We start from the raw sequence: 12,500 nt of genomic DNA, 5'->3' as shown, positions 1-12,500 counted from the left end.
AGCCTGACGTATTCTGCTACATCTGCTGTGAATGCATAATAAATAATAAATACATCCTGTTAGAAAATTATTTTTTTTCTTTTAAAACCTATTTTGGGTGAGAGCTATGTAAAAAATCAACTGATAAAGTCACAAAAATGTAATCAATTTTGTGAGAAGGTCAAATTTTTCAAAATCAAATTAGCAAAAAAAACCTGGCCTGATTGAGAAAAACAGATGTCATTTTTGGATTTAGCGGTGCAAAATGGTCCTAATTCAGTTGAAAAAACCTAGACAACTTGCAAAAAACATTTTTTTGTCACCCAGTGTTATAATACATAGTGATGCATTACATAATAAAGGTTGAATATAGAGGAAAAATTCATTTGGAAGTTCCCACAAAAATAGTTTTAGGTCTTTAAGGGTTAACAGTAAAACATAATAAGAAATAGAAGGTAAGCGGTGTAAAAAGAGTAAGAGTAAGTAATTTGTAAGAGTGCACGATAAGTTTAATTTAGTAATTAAAGTCAAAACACACACACACACAAAAATCACATTATTACTGAACCTAGAAAAAATATAAATAAAAATATAAATAAAAATACATACAGCAGTGTAAAAGAGGATGCTGTAATGAAAACAATAATGCAGCCAGTGTTTTCTTGTTCTCTGGGAATGAATAGAGACACAGGGAACGGTGGAGGTCTTTGCTTAATCTGGGTAGAATGGCTCCAGTGTTTTTGCTGTACTTTCACATCAATGCAAACACTGTCCGGACTGTCCTGGCAGAAATATGATCACCTTCTGTAACACTGGGCACATATTATACCTTCCATTTTTTCTTTCTATCTTGAAATTTTGAAGCTACAAGAGCATTTTATCACCATTATCAAGTCATCACCTCTCTGGAAATGTAAAGAAACAAAAAAAAAAAAACTACATCATTCATAATATATATGGGAGGTATTGGTCCCCCTTTGTACAGTCCAGCTGCTATAGCCTTTTCTATGCATTTCATTTTAACCCTTTCATGTATAGTGGTCACTCCAGTGGACAGCTATTCTACAGCTGTTCTCTTGTATATTCATGGATTTTGTTGTTCTTTTTTTTTTTTTTTTTTTTTTTACACATATCTTTATTAAAGTTTTAAGACACTACATATCTTTTCTGGCATGAATTGGTAACATTATGTAGATCTCTCCTGAGCATAAACCCCCAGAATCACAAGCCCTCCCCATAGTTTTCACACAGTTTATCAGTAAATACATGTTTCTGTGCATCAAAAGTTAAACGTGTGGTGTCCAGCTGGGTGGACATTTTTGCAACTTCATGAAAAATACGCTCATAAGATTTTTTTTGTAATTATTATTATTATTATTATTATTATTATTATTTTTTTTTTTTTTTTTTTTTTTTTTTAAATTTATTTTTCAGAAGAAAATTTTCAGTCGTATTGTTTTTTTCATGCCTAAAGAGGAATAAAAACACTCAGGAAAAAAAAACGCCCAGAATCACAAGCCCTCCCCATAGTTTTCACACAATTTATCACTAAATTCTTGTTTCTGTGCGTCAAAAATTAAACATGTGGTGTCCAGCTGAGTGGACATTTTTGCAACTTAATGAAAAATAAGTTCATAAGATTTTTTTTTTTCATTATTATTTTTTATGTATTTTTGAATTTTTTTAAATTATTATTTTTATTTTATTTTGTTTTATTTTATTTTATTATTTATTTTTCAGACGAAATTTTTCAATCGCATTGTTTTTTTCATGCCTAAAGAGGAATAAAAACTCTCAGGAAAAATTTTTGATTAAGGTTCTCATAATTTGTGCATGAAAGGGTTAAACCAACTCCATGGGTTTTACTGGTGAATCAATGTTGTAGAAGATGACGGTGTTTCCACGGTAACTACGGAGCCTCTGAACGTCCAAATGGATCATATCTGATGTCCATGAAAAGATGACAAACTGCATTTTACACCAATTATTTACATGTATTAATGGATCATCAGGGATTCAACAGTTTACATCAGAAGATAATTTTGGTACACATGGAAAATTACTGAGCATTTTTTTTCACAGTCAAAAGTATTTTCCTCAAAAAGAATAAATTTTGCTCTATATTGAATAAATTTGGCTCTAAATTGAGTTTGGAGAGCTCAACCCAAAGAATAACCTTTATTGTTTTTAGAGAGGGACCAAATGTTATCTGAGTAGAGTAAAATTTTCTTCAATTCTAGTAAATTTCTTGTGTAGATGGTGGATGTTTGGGTCTTTATGGGTTAAGTATCTGAGTACTTCCTTCTTTGCTACACAGTCATGAGCCTCCCTTCAGCAGTTATTAATTTCCTAACGCCTGATAATATGTTAATATCTCTTTTGGCGTCTTCTCTATTTCTTACGGTGGCCCAGAGGTTCAACAGGCCAAAAAATTATCCACTAAACGAAAAAAATTATCTACTACAAGAAAAAAAAAGAGAACAGCCCAAAAAAATTATCCACTGTAAGAAAAAAAAGAGAACAGCCTAAAAAAAAATTATCCACTAGATGTAAAAAAAAATCCCCTATAAGAAAAAAAAGAGACCAGCCAAAAAAATTATCCACTAAAAGGAAAAAAAAAGAGAACAGGCGAAAAAAATTATCTACCTGCCCAAAAAATTATTCAGTATAAGAAAAAAAAAAAAGAACAGGTGAAAAAAATTATCTACTATGAGAAAAAAAAGAGAGCAGCCCAAAAAAATATCCACTATAGGAAAAAAAAAGCATTAGCATTAGCTTAGCAACAAACCTTCACACAGTGCACACAAGGGCCATTTACCACTGAAAACTAACCCCAACCATACCCTAACCCTAACCTTAACCATTTAACGCCCATGCCTAACCTTGAGCAGACACTGGAACCGTATTTAATCATTTAACTGCTTTGCAAACTATATTAATGTAAATATCTATATTTTAAAATAACTTTATTTTTTAGCGCACGACCTCCACTTCCGGTGGGGTACTTTCTTAGCATTAGCCACATTAGCCGAAAGCCTTAAAATTTTTCAGCCTATCCTTTTATTTTTTGTGGTGGTCTTAATTTTAAAGCAAGACACCTTTCGGGTAAACAGCGCCCCCGTAATTGAAAAGGTGGATGATGGGTTTTTTTTTCTTATAGTGGATATTTTTTTGGGCTGCTCTCTTTTTTTTTTTTTCTCATAGTAGATAATTTTTTTCAACTGTTCTTTTTTTGTTTTTTCTTATAGTGAATAATTTTTTGGGCTAGTAGATAATTTTTTCGCCTGTTCTCTTTTTTTTTCTTTTAGTGGATAATTTTTTTGGCTGGTCTCTTTTTTTTCTTATAGGGGATTTTTTTTTTTTTTTCATCTAGTGGATAATTTTTTTAGGCTGTTCTCTTTTTTTTCTTATAGTGGATAATTTTTTTGGGCTGTTCTCTTTTTTTCTTGCAGTAGATAATTTTTTTGTCTAGTGGATAATTTTTTTAGGCTGTTCTCGTTTTTTTCTTGTAGTAGATAATTTTTTAAATCTAGTGGATAATTTTTTTTAGGCTGTTCTCCCCTTTTTTTTCTTATAGTGGATAATTTTTTTGGGCTGTTCTCTTTTTTTTTTCTTTTTCTTGTAGTAGATAATTTTTTTCATCTAGTGGATAATTTTTTTTAGGCTGTTCTCTTTATTTCTTGTAGTAGATAATTTTTTTCATCTAGTGGATAATTTTTTTAGGCTGTTCTCTTTATTTCTTGTAGTAGATAATTTTTTTTCATCTAGTAGATAATTTTTTTCATCTAGTGGATAATTTTTTGGCCTGTTGCACCTCTGGGCCACCGTAATTTCTACACTTTCTTTAAAACATCTTGCAGAATCAGCAGCTGTGATGAGTTACAATGTCAGTGCTGTTTTGACAGTAGAAATATGCAAACGTATCACATTCACATTTCAACAGTATCATGTCACGTGCCTATGTGGGTTTTCACTGTGAAAAGAAAAACCCTGGAATCTCTGAAAACCTCCACCCGTGAGAAAAATCCACTAAATGAGACATCACATGAGGTACATTTGGATTTCTTTTTTAAATTCAGATTTTATGGTAATTCTCTTACGCAACTACATGTTTGCTGAGTCCAATGTCTACATTACAAATCTGTTGAAATAACATAACCTATTTCTACTTGTAGACACAATACAGTCACACTGAGCTGACTTTTCCTTTCGCTTGTCTTTATATTTAGTCGCATGGTTCCGGCGCAGGAGTTCCCATGAAAGTGGATACAGGGCTTTTCACTCTTCATCCCATTGAAAGGGATCCAACACAAGGCCCCAGAACAGAATACAAGACATGGTGTATCATGTATCACCATCAAGAAAAATGACACGTTAGACGTTGCCACATGGTAAAAGTGCACAATAGGATTTTAACACTGAGAATGCTGACCATTTTGGATTGAGAATGGTGAATATGAACAAACGTTTTTTTCTTCATTCAAACTGGGAAATAAATGTGACATATTATTATTATTATTATTATTATTATTATTATTATTATTATTATTATTATTATTATTATTATTAGGCCCGAGCCCAGACATACATGTCGGCGAGGGCCTATTAAAATCACATGGTTCCGTTATTATTATTATTCTCTCACCTCTTTGAACGCAAATTTGACCCCCTGAACATTAATGAAAAGTCAATTTTATTTGACCAAAAATTCAAGTCCGTCGAAAAAATTTTTTATTTGAAGTTGCCAAGAAAAAATTTCGCAAAATGACTCAGTGGCGCCCCCTAAAAAAATCAAAATACATTACGCGGATGGGAGCCCTCCCAAAAATGTTTTCATCATACAAACATGACACTTGGTCCAGACATAGCCCATGGTAGGACAAGTAAAAAATTACATTATGGCCCTGCCCTAAACCCAACAGGAAGTCGGCCATATTGGATGGAAGTTTGGACCCATAAAATCCCACCCCTCATACTTTCATCATCTCCTCCTAGGGTTTACATCCAATTTGGACCAAACTGGGTGAAAATCACCTAAACACATGTGTGATCAAAAGTTATCCCCTACATTTTTGATCAAATTTTGGGCGTGGCTGTGACGAGCTTGTGATGAAGCATTCATTTTCAGAAGTTTAAAACTGTGCTTATCTCGCTGAATGTCAGATCGAGCTCAAGATACGGTGTCCTCTCGCTGTCGGTGGCCTTGGTGCTTGCGTGGGGAGGCGGTCGCGCGGGTGGGCCTTAACACTGCTTGCGGTTTTAATTATTATTATTATTATAATTATTATTATTATCATTATTATTATTATTATTATTATTATTATATGATGTTATTACTTTTCCTACATATATTACTTTTCCTTCAAATGAGTTTTGAGCTGATGAATCATTATTGTAACTGATATTTAATTACTGGGTCAAAACACAGTATTCGAAATTGGTCTGACGGAACATTTTAGAGGCAATTTGACAAATTAGTGTTGCTAAATGACCTACATTTTTACTTTAAAATTCATTTTTGATTATTTTCTTCAAATGGAAGGACTCATCACCAAGGTTATAATAGTTTTGGATTTTTCATTATAGTTTAGTTTTATTTAGTTTTGACTTTTTTTTCTCTAATTCAGTTAGTTTTAATTCGTTTTTAGAGCAGGTTTGCTAGTTTTTATTGTTTTATTTTTTTTCTAAATGCTTAGTTTTAGTTTAGTTTTGTTGTATCTTTTATCTTCTTCACCATTCAAATAAATCCCAGACAGGACTCTGCTGCTTTCTCCTAACTTTAGTCTCCATGTTTCCAGGTAGAATGGGGACCAGAAGACGACTCTAAATGACAAGCGACGAGAAGTGACAGACCGTGAAGTGTCGTATGGTGCCGCTAGCTAAAATCGCTAGAGTGAAATAAATCGCTTTCGTATCAATCCAACATCGACAAAGACGAAAACAAAGGGAATTTTATCCGTAATTTTTATACATTTAGTTAGTTTTGTAAGCACACAATACAGTTTGGGTTAGTTATCGTTTTTTTTTCTTCTTTTAATTATAGTTTTTATTTATTTCAGTTAACGAAAATGTTTTTACAATTCTAGTTTTTGTCATTTCATTAGTTTTCGTTAACGATAATAACCTTGCTCATCATCTCCAACACATGATCAATGGATCAGAGACATCACGCTTAAAATAAAGTTCAAAAAAATTAGGTGCACCCTAAATAACTCCATCAATAAATTTTACTAAATATGGGAGCCTCTTTTACACTGCGTGAATATGTTGCCTGACCTGGAACTTTAAATACATTTTAGGTGTTTATATTGTTATTGACCTGTTTTGTTTATTTATTTACTTTCTTTCTTCCTTTAACAGAACCAGAATGCACTGTCTTGACTGTCTTTATGCGTGTCTTGTTTGTATTGCCTTTTTTATTTTCCTTTTTCTTGGCTTCTGTTTGTTTATCATGTCCGGTGTCCGTCTCTGTATCGTGAATACATTACTTGAAATTATAAATATTATACTTGTTAAATGAAACGTTCTATAAATGTTGAAAAGTAGAGCTGCAACCCATTAATTGATTAGGTGTTTGAAGCGAATGCAAAAATTCACGATTCGATTAATCGACTCGAATTGATTGAAGGGAAATATTCTATTGCAGTTTTCCTGAATTGAAGCATCTTTGTGCGTTGCAATAAGCGTCCGTGTGAAACACAACAGTGGAACCAATGTTTAACCGTTTCATGCATACTCGTCACTGCAGTGGACAGTTCTTCTCCAGCTGTTCTCTTATATATTCATGGATTTTATTGTTTTAGTTCCATATCAGTCAACACAGTGCACACTTATACATCATCCCATATACTGACATTCAGACTATTAGTGTAACTTTGCTGTTCTATATAAACCTGATCTGCACTAACATGTTTGAGTGTTGAAGGGGTGGGATTAAATAAATTATACTTCCTCCACTCCTTTTAGAATGTGCAAATGAAGTCATGTATAAGTTTTGGTTTTTTGTTTTCTTCCATGACCTCTTACTACCTGTTTTTTTTTTCTCTAAGAACTAAGTAAGATTACTTTGTGTTGTTGCATATTCAAAATAAACTAAAATAAATAAATAAATAAATAAATAAATAAAAATCAATTGCTTGTTATTGTAACTAAACTGCAATTAACTGTTTTTTTTTTTTTTTACAAAAAGTTTTTAGGTTTTTTTTGCATATTATTTCCATGAAGTGAGTAATGACTAGTATTAGAATATGTTAAAATGTGAGAAAACAGCAGATTAGCAGCATTAAAAAGGTTTTTATTTCATAGTTTTCACATGATATATCAGTAAATCCATGTTTCTTTGCTTCCAAAATTAAACGTATGGTGTCAAGCTGACATTTTTTTAAACTCCATGGAAAATAGGTTCATAAGAAAATTTTCAGTCACATTGTTTTTTTCATGCCTAAAGAGGAATAAAAACACTCAGGAAATAAATGTTGATTAAGGTTCTCATAATTTGTGCATGAAAGGGTTAACAGCAGAGAAATGAAGGAAACAAAGCTTTGATTCAGGAAAATTGGAGTTGAATGATTTTTTTTGGATCACTTTGAGTCGATTAATCGGTTGCAGCTGTATTGAAAAGTTCTATGAATAAAGTTTAAAAAAAATAATAAAAATTTTTGCTTTAGCTGGACCATATGGGATTATCCAAAACAAGGAGCTACTTTATATTGAAATAAATGTTGGAACGGCAGTCAATTAAAGTTTGCTCTCTGACGGGACATTACTGTGTTCTGACCCTACTGTAAATAACACTGGATTAGAAAAAAATGTTTTTTGCAAGTTGTCTAGGTTTTTTCAACTGAATTAGGACCATTTTGCACCAAATCCAAAAATGACATCTGTTTTTCTCAATCAGGTCAGGTTTTTTTTGCTAATTTGATTTTGAAAAATTTGATCTTCTCACAAAATTGATTAAATTTTTGTGACTTTATCAGTTGATTTTTTTTATATAGTTCTCACCCAAAATAGGTTTTAAGAGGAAAAAAAATCATTTTCTAACAGGATGTATTTATGAAGTGTTACAAACTTTAATTCCTGTAAATTGGCTTATTTTTGCAAGACCTTCTAGTCGAAGCCATTTCATTCACCTGTAATATTAAAAAAACCATTAATCATAAATTGGCAAAAGTAAAATCTTCAGAACTCGTTTATTGACCCCATTTTAACATCACAAATTTCTGGTGACCCCAGATATTCAAAACAGAGACATTTTTTTGCTAAAATTAATTTGTTTTTGATCATGTAATAGTTCGCTATGCTATGTTGCAAATAAATCTTAATTTTAGACATTTAGGCTATATAATGTATATAACACTGGGTTACAAAAAAATGTTTTTTGCAAGTTGTCTAGGTTTTTTCAACTGAATTAGGACCATTTTGCACCGCTAAATCCAAAAATGACATCTGTTTTTCTCAATCAGGTCAGGTTTTTTTTGCTAATTTGATTTTGAAAAATTTGATCTTCTCACAAAATTGATTACATTTTTGTGTCTTTATCAGTTGATTTTTTTATATAGTTCTCACCCAAAATAGGTTTTAAGAGAAAAAAAAATCATTTTCTAACAGGATGTATTTATTAAGTGTTACAAACTGTAGCAGAATACGTCAGGCTTATTTTTGCAAGATCGTCTAGTCAAAGCCATTTCATTCACCTGTAATATTAAAAAAAAACATTAATCATAAATTGGCAAAAGTAAAATCTTCAGAACTCGTTTATTGCAAGAAATATGAAAGAATTCTGTATCATATGATGTGAAAATGCCCATAAATGTAAGCAAAAATGTTAAAAAGCCAATATGTAGCATAGTTCAGAAAGTTGACCTGATTGAGCAAAATTAATGTGATTTTTGGATTCAGCACACCAAAATGATCCTCAATCAACTCAAAAAACTTTAACAATAAATTTGTTGTTGGCCAGTGTAATTAGACATATTAATCTCACGTTACCATGGTTGTGTGACTTGTCCAACCTGTCTGTCGAGCAGATGAGAACTCGCAGTCAAGCAACTGCTCACATGTTTCCTCTTTCAGTGAAGTCATCGCTATGTCAATATTTGCATTGGTAATACCCCTGTAAATATGTAATAGTGCTGGTCAGGTGTGAGGCTGAAGTCAAACAGGGTGGGTGATTAGTTTACTGAAAACACCCCTATGTGTTGTTTTTTTTGACAACTCTGTCTGCCATTATGCAGGTTGTTGAAGAAAACAGAAAGTGCAAAGGAGTGGAGAGTGTCTCTATTTCAAGTAAACAAAGCAACTGCTGATAAGGCAAGTGTGTTTCTGTGTGTAATCTTATCGGCGCTACAACAAGTGAGAAGTAGATTATTCTTTCCTATTTTTAACGGCGTCGATAGTCCTGTTGGCATGTGATGTTAAAAGAAAAGGAAATAAAGAAACACGAATTACAGGGAAGTCCACATAGTTGAACTAATCTTTAGTAGTAACCCACTTCTGACCAAATGATGTCAGTCATGTTGCCTGTATTACAGCATTCCCAGTCAGTGAGTGCTCTCTAAGGACAGGTGAGTCTGGTTTTTCTTCAATATGGTCATGTGCATGTCATTGAGAAAGCCGTGTCAGCAGCAGTGATGAGGCAACCATGGATTAGATTTAGTTTGTTTTGTTTGTTACAATCCATCCTCTCTGATTTCTTAGCAGGCTATAAACTACAGATTCTCAGTTAAAAGCCAGACATTTTTTCAAATTAAAAAAAAAAACAAAAAACCTCTAAATCTTCATAATAATCCAGCTAAATTAACTGTCCACCTTTCTTTACACATCACTGCTGTCAAGGTCTTGTTTACAAGCCGGTCTGGAACACTTCTATAGCCACTCCTCTGGGCCTGAGTTTTGAGCACAGTTTGCATATGTGGCTTCGTCCCTGTGGGAGTATCTCCTGCTCAACACATAGTAACACAACAGGTGCCCAGTATCCAGAGCTATACAGCAGCAGTACAGCAGTGTTGTGTGTATGACTGTAAGCGTGTGCGTTCATTGAATTTCTACCCTTGAGGCGTATATGCTGCTCTAACACTCCATCCGTGCTATTAAATAACTATCCTGACTAGTTTTCTAAAGAGTTTTCAGACTTGTGTATAGATTATTGCCATAGTTTTGACCCCCGGGGAGGTCATTAGCTGATACCTTTAAGTTTTGCGCTGTACTCTGTCTTGTCCGACTGACTCCTCCTCACCAGCGTCCCCAGGTTGATATCACCTTTGGTAGTATCATCAGCTACAATAGTGTCTGTCTTTCTTCTCTCCAGGTAGCGCAGAAACACAGGCCGGTTCCTCCTTTTGATCACTTTGTCCTTCTCTTTTTCTTTCTCCTTCTCGCTCCCGCCGGCCTCCTTGGGATCCATGGTGAAGCTCCCCTACGCTCTCAGTCCAGTCAAGGAGAAAAGTGGAGAAAGGGAGAGGGATAGAGCCTGGGAGGTGCAACAGGTGCACTGCTCACTGTGCACTGACTGCCAGCTCTGCACAGGTAGCTCCTCCCACATTTACCTGTCATGACAGAACTATGTAGCCACGCCTCTCTGCTCTGCTATGTCTGTCTACTCCCTTTGGACCATCCATCCCGGAAAAAAAGTCATGAGATACACCTTCTCTTCCTCGAAAGTTGTACAAAAGAACAATGGCTGCTCAGTAAGTTCAGTCACAAATTTATATTGTAACATGTTCTTCTTTATTAACCCTTTCATGCATACTGGTCACTACAGTGGACAGTTATTCTACATCTGTTCACTTGTATATTCATTAGTTTTGTTGTTTTAGTTCCATATCAGCCAACACAGTGGACACTTATCCATCATCCCATACACTAAAATTCATACCATTACTGTAACTTTATGTTCCTGGTAAACCTGATCTGTGGTAACATGTTTGAGTGTAAATCAAGTGCTTGTTATTGTTATAAGACTGTAATTAAAAGTTTTTTGTTTTTTGTTTGTTTTTGTTTTTTTTAACAAAATGGTTTCTTTTTTGCATATTATCTCCATGAAGTGAGTAATGACCTGTATTAGTGTATGTTAAAAGGTGAGAAAACATCAGATTAGCTGCATTAAAAATGTTTTTATGTTATAGTTTTCACACAGTATATCAGTAAACACATTGCTTTGCTTCAAAAATTAAATGCATGGTGTCCAGCTGAATGGATATTTTGCAACTCCATGAAAAATAGGTTCATAAAAAATGTCAATCGCTGCTAAAGGTTCAATAAAGATGGCAAAAAGTGAGGGGGAGAGTGGGCAGCCCTGTCTGGTGCCTCTGTGCAGACTGAAGCTTGGAGAAGTTTGATCATTGGTCCTCACGCATGCATGAGGGTTCTTATACAATATACTAATCCAGTCAATGAAAGATGGTCCAAATCCAAACTTTTTTAATGTTGTAAATAGAAATTTCCAGTTCACCCGGTCGAATGCTTTTTCTGCATCTAGAGAAATAATTATGGTTTCCAGATTGTGTATGTTAGAATAATCTATGAGGTTAATTAATCTGCGCATATTAGTTGAAGAGTACCTACCTTTAATAAAACCTGTTTGATCTGGATGGATTATTAAAGGAGTTATTTTCTCTATTCTTCTGGCCAGAGCTTTACTAATTATTTTTAGATCTACATTGATTAGTGAGATTGGGCAGTAACTGGATGGGAATGTGGGGTCTTTTCCTGGTTTTAATAATACAGTAATGTTAGCTACGTTCATATTTGTGGGTATTTCGTTTTTCTCCTTTATTTCTAATATCATTTTGTAGAAAGTAGGTGCCAGAATAGTCCAGAATTCTTTGTAGAATTCTGCTGGAAGACCATCAATCGCATTGTTTTTTTAATGCCTAGAGCAGGGGTGTCAAACTCATGTTAGTTCAGGGGCCACATAAAGCCCAATATGACCTGAAGTGGGCCGGATCATTAAAATAATAACATAATAATACATAAATAATATCAATTCCAAAAATTGTATAATGTCTAATATCTCTGTTTTAGAGTGAAAAAAGTAAGATTATATTATCAAAATTTCTACATCTACAAGCTATCTTTTCAAAAAATATGGAAAAACATGAACCATGACCAAAATGAAATTTATTAAGAAAAAAAAAAAAGTCCAATTTTAACAATTTGTGCCATTATTTGGCCTCAGCTTCTCATTTTTACATGTTCATTACAATGTACAGATCACAGTGGATCTACAAATTCACAAAACATTTAATAACAGGCAGAATATTGGTAAAATTACTCTTAAATCTCTTAAGACATTTCAGGTTGTTCATATTTGTTCAGGTTTTTCACATTTTTTGTAAAAGGCTAGTCTGTAAATGTTAACATTTTTGTGCAATTTTACTTTTTTTACACTAAAACAAAGAGAAAAATATGTGGTTTTCGTTATTTATACTTTATTATGACAGTATTTTAGTGGTCTGACCCACTTTAGATGGAATTGAACTAAATTTATTTTGACATCCTTGACTGTTAATATCTTCATTGTA

General features: G+C 33.3%; 1 protein-coding gene across 1 annotated transcript in view; it reads right to left on the bottom strand.

Annotated features, from left to right (window-relative positions):
- arhgef38 (Rho guanine nucleotide exchange factor (GEF) 38) overlaps nucleotides 1-10,469 on the bottom strand; it is a 39,651-nt gene extending 29,182 nt beyond the window's left edge. The window contains exon 1 of the mRNA XM_030133509.1: nucleotides 10,165-10,469. Coding sequence (XP_029989369.1) covers nucleotides 10,165-10,381 — 217 coding nt within the window. The 5' untranslated portion in view covers nucleotides 10,382-10,469. The remainder of the gene's footprint in view (nucleotides 1-10,164) is intronic.
- Between the last annotated feature and the right edge of the window lie 2,031 nt (nucleotides 10,470-12,500).

The sequence above is a fragment of the Sphaeramia orbicularis genome, chromosome 1 (genome assembly GCF_902148855.1).
Source record: "Sphaeramia orbicularis chromosome 1, fSphaOr1.1, whole genome shotgun sequence".
Taxonomy (NCBI): Eukaryota; Metazoa; Chordata; class Actinopteri; order Kurtiformes; family Apogonidae; genus Sphaeramia; species Sphaeramia orbicularis.
This window is presented reverse-complemented; position numbering and strand designations above follow the sequence as displayed.